The 6,582-nt window shown below is 35.4% G+C and overlaps 1 protein-coding gene across 2 annotated transcripts; it reads left to right on the plus strand.

The window, feature by feature from the left end:
* Window positions 1-385: 385 nt before the first annotated feature.
* LOC107870675 lies at window positions 386-5,967 on the plus strand. 2 transcript variants are annotated; one of them, XM_016717267.2, is made up of 5 exons: window positions 386-670; window positions 2,249-2,400; window positions 4,955-5,036; window positions 5,140-5,256; window positions 5,730-5,967. In XM_016717267.2, exons 2-5 carry the CDS (start codon window positions 2,279-2,281, stop codon window positions 5,778-5,780), a joined length of 372 nt encoding a protein of 123 aa, XP_016572753.1. In that variant the 5' UTR covers window positions 386-670; window positions 2,249-2,278; the 3' UTR covers window positions 5,781-5,967. The 2 variants fall into 2 exon arrangements, with proteins under 2 accessions (XP_016572753.1, XP_016572754.1); XM_016717268.2 differs by having other exon boundaries at window positions 574-670; window positions 2,233-2,400.
* Window positions 5,968-6,582: the final 615 nt, after the last annotated feature.

A 6,582-nucleotide genomic window follows, 5' to 3' on the forward strand; every position in this document is an offset into this window, starting at 1 on the left:
TAAATATGCTTAGTATGTTTCTTAATACTTTGTATATTTATATATGTGTGTATATGGTATATACATGGTATAAACTTTATATATAACATACTTTGTATATTCTATTATAAATATAATACTTTATATTTTTATGGGTATAAATATAAATTAGCAGTAAAATAATATCTTAAATAAGGGAGAAAATTAAGTAAGGGATAAAAATAATGATGAGAGAGAAAAAGAGATATATATTAATTAGGATAGCATTAAGTTTGAAATTATAATTATCTTATTCTTTAAAAATGCTATATATGTAATATTGAAAAAGTAATGTTATAAGGAGAGTTTTATGTAAAAATTTAAAAGATTGAGATTATATGTAGTGATAATAATAAAAGTTGGAATTGGAGTTGAAAAATTGTGAAAACAACAAAAACCTGTTTTTTCTTTTCAGTAAAATTTTTTGAAATTATTTTCCGAATTTTCATGGTCAAATATCACAATTTCTAACTCCAAAAAAAATTTTGAAAAATAGGGAAAAATTTTCATGGCCAAACGGGCCCTAAGTCTTAATTTATTTATTTTTAATTTTGTAATTTTGTCACAAAAAAGAAAAAATAAACTGCAGAAACAAAAAGGTACTTCAACTGAATGTTGTAATCTGCCGCTGCGAGTCCTCGCGTGAAAATCCGTAAGTTTGCTATCATTTCTTCTGTAATTGCTGAACCAAAATCCTGTGAATATTTCACAAAGCTTTTTTGATCAAGAAGCATTGGAAAACCAATATGAAGCTTAAAATTATCGTAAAACAATGAAAAGAAAAATCTGGAAAATGTTAATCTAAGACATTTTGCGGGCGATGTTAAGAAAAGTAAAAATCAATTCGTCTTCGCAAGTAGTATTTTGCTGTTGTTGTGATGATTCCTGTGAATTTGATATGCACACAACCTGTTCGATGGAATGTCTAACTGGAGTTGGCGCCAGTAGCGATAGCAAATGGGGTGGAAAACCGGTGTAAAACTCCAAAGACTTCTTCCCGTCCCGCATAGCGTAATTTTTTGTTTTCGCCCCGCCCCTGTTGCCTTCCCTAGTTTGCAGAGGGGTAGGGAGGACGGATAATACCCTTAACATCTTGTACTCACCCCTATATCATTTTATGCTACACTATTACTATTATTTAAATACCAATCATTTATATTGCTGTTGTTTATTGTGTTTCGATTACCACACTATTTTATTTTGTGGCATTAGTGTTTTTCTGTGGCTAATTAGTTGGCCTATTCTCTTCACTGTTTTCCTCTTTTTTGTACCTGGATTTGCTACACTTGAGCTGAGGGTCATTCGGAAACAGTCTTTCAACCTCCCCAAAGTAGTGATAAGGTTTACGCACACTTTACCCTCCGCAGACCTCACTTGTGGGGTTTTAGTGGGTATGTTGTGGTTGTACCAATCATTGATATATGGGACTTGAATATAGTTTCTAACCACACAAAACTTCTTCAAAATTAATGATGAAAACTGAAATACTTCAACCCTTTGAACCTTTCATCCTTTTCGATGGAGGGATCGAGTACCCGTTGTCAATATGGATGTTATATGCTTCCTTTCCTTCAAATTTGATATTGAAACTATGTTGTGACCCACGCTAACTCTGTAAGGATATATGTGCTAGAAATAGTGAATAAGACTGATTTAGTTGAAATCATGGGGCCAAGTAAAATGTTGGAGATTTTTATTTGGGATCCAGGCCTAATTAGCCGGTGATTAAAAGGGATTATGCATATTATGGAGTTAAATGTTTGTATTTCCTCATCCCCTTTCTCTGAATTATGCTTCTCATCCCCTTCTTCGGTTCTCTTCTATCTTAGGTATCCTCTGTAAATCATACTTACGTTATTGTTGTTTCGTTTCTTTGAGTTGTAATCCTTTGCTATTACTATCAATATAACATGTATTCAGAGTTGTTACAGACTACAGAATCGGTAGGAATATCTTTTTGGTGAATCAGTATAATATGTTGTGTAGCGTGCACCTTCTTGACTGATTTGGTTATGAGGTCCTTATGGCCAAGCTTGTTCTTTAATCACCCCTTACAATTTTTTCTCAAAATTTATTGTGTTGGTCTTCATGGTTTGCTTGTTCTCATTCGATAAAACATTAAAAATTCTTTTAGACTCCTTCCAAGATCAGAATTCCCCAATCCTAATGAAGGTGGGAAGTGGGAAGGTCATGTTCAGTCTAACATTCATGTAGCTTCTATTGGTTGAAGGAATTTCCATGCTCAGCGGCTCAATAGAGAATGTGGCGGCTGTATGAAGGATGGAACGAGATTTTGAAGATCCAAAAGTTCCGAAGAATTGTGTCCTATACTGGATTCTATTGCTTTGTTGCAGTAATCACATATGCGTACACCAACAACACGTGAGTGTTTTTTGAGTTTCTTATTAATATTTCTAATCATCACAATCTTGTGGGTTTCACTAGGTATGATGTTATTGTTGTTGTTGTATTATTTCTAATCATCATAATAAGAAGTTAAAAGAGGCATCTTTCTGATCTTTGGAGAGTTCTAGAATAGATTTAGCATTTGATAGATTTAATTTTTATATCTGGTTATAATCATCCTCTGCATTTTGTTATTTTTATTTTTTTTCCCCACTTCACTACTCCTCTTCCCCAACCCCTCTACCCCACCAGAAATCTCTCTCCATGACCGATGCCGTCAATTTACCCCTAACACTATCACAACAATCGATGATTCGAACATTTATGCTTCCTAGGTATTTGAACAAAATTAGAAGGTATTTGCTAGTTGAAGTAGAAGAAGATGGCGAAGGTTGCTGTTGTGGGTCTGGTTCATCAATCAAATGCACCTAATTTTGGTGGTGGTGGTGGTGGTGGTTCTAAGATCACTACCACCACATTGAAACGAAAAATATTATCGGAGTTGCGTGGGGACCAAATGGGCTGCACAGTGCACTAAAGCTCCCGCTATGCGCGTGGTCAGTGGAAGGACTGAACCACAAGGGTTTATTGTACACAGCCTTACCCCACATTTTTGCAAGAGGTTGTTCCACGGTTTGAACAGATGAAGAGAAAGAATACTGTGGAACTTGTGGATGAATCAGCAGTCTCAAATGGTGGTTCAATGAGTGGTATTTTCCCAGGGCCCAAGAGATGCGATGCATCGAAGTACCCAAGGTTTGTTGATACTCGTGTTGGACGATTTATTTCCTGCCAGAAAAAGCAGCATCAGGATAAAGTTGGTTTTGAGAAAAGAAAATGGCTAGGAAAATTTTCCAGCACAGAAGAGTGGTAGTACTAAAAATTGTTATGTTTCTTCAGATTTTCCTGCTGAGAATCAAGAGCTATCGAAATTCGAAATACCCAAAATTCTCTCTTTCAACTGTAACTGGAAAAGATCGTGCAACTGAAACTTGTAGCACAAGTGAGAGGTGCAGCGAGACTACCTTCTGCAGTGTCACTGAGCTGTAACAGGATAGTGTAGATGTACATGGTTTGTCTACTGTTGATATGGATAAAGCCTTGCGAGGACTGGCTACTCATGAGCATCTAGGTGCTGCTGCTAAAATTGCTGACTCCTCTGAACCTGATGATGGTATTTTGTCAAAAAATTTCTGCTCAGAACTACATGCCCCCCGTTGGATATGACAATGAAAACTAACATTCGGTCTGTATCCTCATCTTCCATCAATTGGTTTCATGGGTTGATCAATTGTGGCACCAGCAATGTGGTGCCGAGGTTCTTAGTTAAATGTTTCACAAGACAAAAGATGACCTGTTTATCTGAAGTGATTTCTGTTTCCCAAGCTATTAATCCTATGTCATTGCATTCCTGGATATATCCTCAGTCTCCTGTACCGCCTTCAGTTATATCAGCTTTAACCTTGTCTACGTCAGTGGGAGGGCAGCTGGACTTTTTAAGTGAAAGGCAGTAGCATGGCATGATTCATTTCGAAGTTTGTATTACATGCTTTGGAAGAATGTTTGCAGCATCTTCTTACGTTTGCAATGCTCAGTTCGTGATCATGTTCTTATCTAAGAACATAATGTTTCTTATTCTATGTCGCTTTGTCACTCAAAGTTGGAGTAGCTTAGTACAGAAGAGCTGGTTGAGCTTTCAGAGATTGAGAAACAAAATCTGGGCCAGACTACACGGCAGATGCATTGTCCGATGTGGATAATAGGCCGGATTCTCTGCTGTCATTCACTGGAAATAAGAATGGTTATTCTTTTTCTGACTTCCTATTGAACTATCGATATTTCTTAACTTCACTGACTGGAATAGATGTCCCTGTGTTGTATTCACGTATCCTATTTGAGAATGCTGTACCTGAAGTCAGATGCAATCAGTTAACTTGAATGCTAGTCTCAGCATTACTGGGAAATGGTCTGATCCAGAAGTTTCAGCAACTGAGGCCCTGGACAAAGGGTAGCCTTTGTTTCGGTATCCGAATACCAAATTTTGTTCCCAGATAAATTCTGGGTCGTTAAAGGGGTTGAAGTACAATAGTGCTCTCACACTGCTTTTCTTTCACCTGTTTGACATCCCGTGTTCTACATATTCTGGTTAAATTATAATCTGACATCTGGTTTTGCTGCAATACATCTTTCCTGTTGCAAAATTGTTCGGTAATTGTTTGTGCTTTTGACTTTTTTTGTCAAATTAACAGACATCGTTCATCCCTTATTTTTAATTTTACTGATCTTGCAGTATAGCTGCCTCGACAGCTAACACTATATAATTTGCGTAACTCTGATGATCAATGTTATTACAAACTTTACTTGTTCAACTGTCAAAAAAAAAAAACATCATCCTCTGCAATTAGCGTCTGATCTGATTTTCAAAGCTTCTTTTTACAAACCTCTTACCCCACTTGTGGGATTAGGCGTTCATGTAGCTTTACTTAGAGATATTTTGTTTCCACTCACTATGTCGGTTTGGGTATTGCAGGACTAGAGCTGGGTACTCAAGAGCTGACCAGTTCTATGGTTCTTATCCGGCTGGAACAGAGCTCCTTACGGACACCGCTAAGGTCTGTCCAGTTGCATGATGATGGAAAAATTTCACGTATCATGGAGTTCCTTTCTTTGCGATTACTAAATTTTATGGAATTCATCTTTGCCTTTCATTCTTAGTTATATAAAGCAGCTCTGGGGAATGTTTTTGAAGAAGATGAATGGGGACCGGTTGAATGGTGCATCCTAGCTAAACATTTTGAACGTCAAGGAAAATCACCATATGCATATCATGCCGTAAGTTGATACTAGGATATTCCCAATGTTCCCTATTTTTTTAGCTGTCTTATTTAGTTTTTACTTACTGCTATAGCAATGTTCTTTTCCTTCCATGCATGACGTGAAATCTCTTTACATATGCTAGTGCCAGCAAGTAAATCATTCATATGAGAGATATCAAATAAGACGTTGCAATTGGTCATGACTGTAAGATGTTTGGAATTTGCTACTTCTGCACCTTTTGAGATATGGAGCAGAAAAGAGGACGAAGCTTATGATCCACGTTTCTCAAAGGAAAAAAACATTCTATGTTAGTCCATGGAGTGTAGTCATAGAATAACTGATCCATACCTCATCATATGCTCCACATTGGAATCGTGAAAGTTATATGATAACGTGAACTAATCCGCTAGAGTAGGATTTGGTTACAAGGTTCTATCTTCATATCTTACGTGTGTGTGTGCTAACTTTTCATGTTTGTGATGGTTCAGCAATACATGGCGCACCTCGCTTCTAATGGACAGCTAGATGGAAGTGGCTAGGGGAAGGATAGTAGCAGCAAACTTCTCCATTGCTGAAGAGTGGACAGCTCTCATATACTTGAGCAGGTTTGAAACAAAGCAAGAAGTTAATTTATGTAGATGTACACTTACTAATAGAATCATTGAACTTACAATTTCTTGTGTCCTAACATGTATTGGCTTTATGAAACCCATTTTCTACTACAAAGTTTTTAAGAATGTTCTATTAGTATTTCATTAACTATTAGAGGAGTAATTCTTGAATAAATAGATTTTCACATATATATAATCCATATTTTTCTATTATAGAGAAGAGGTGGTTTCGACCAGCTCTTATGCAATTAACGAAAAACCCCTCTACTCCCACTTAATTACATACCATGCCTCAATATATAATAATTTCATTGTTTCATCATAATGGTTTAAATATTTAATATATTCTATTAATTTATATTAATTAACTATAACTACACAATGGAAGTAAATTTTTTTTATTTATTTAATTGGCTATCATGTTCAAAACTAATTTGTTACCTCTAGTAAATTAAAATATTTAAAAGACATATAGAAATTTTATTGACTCTCATTATTTTAGCAATGCCATATAAATTGAGATAAAAGAAAATGTACTGCAAATTATAATAATTAACAACTTAAAATATTTAAAAGATATATAAAACTTTTAGTTGACTCTCAAAATTGTATCGAAGCCACATAAATTGGGACACAAGGAGTAAATATATTATTTTATAATTACATAAAAATTATTATAAATCACAATAATTAACAAGTTAAAATACTTTTTTTAAAATAGATAAAAGTT

Source organism: Capsicum annuum, chromosome 5 (assembly GCF_002878395.1).
Source record: "Capsicum annuum cultivar UCD-10X-F1 chromosome 5, UCD10Xv1.1, whole genome shotgun sequence".
NCBI classification, from domain to species: domain Eukaryota; kingdom Viridiplantae; phylum Streptophyta; class Magnoliopsida; order Solanales; family Solanaceae; genus Capsicum; species Capsicum annuum.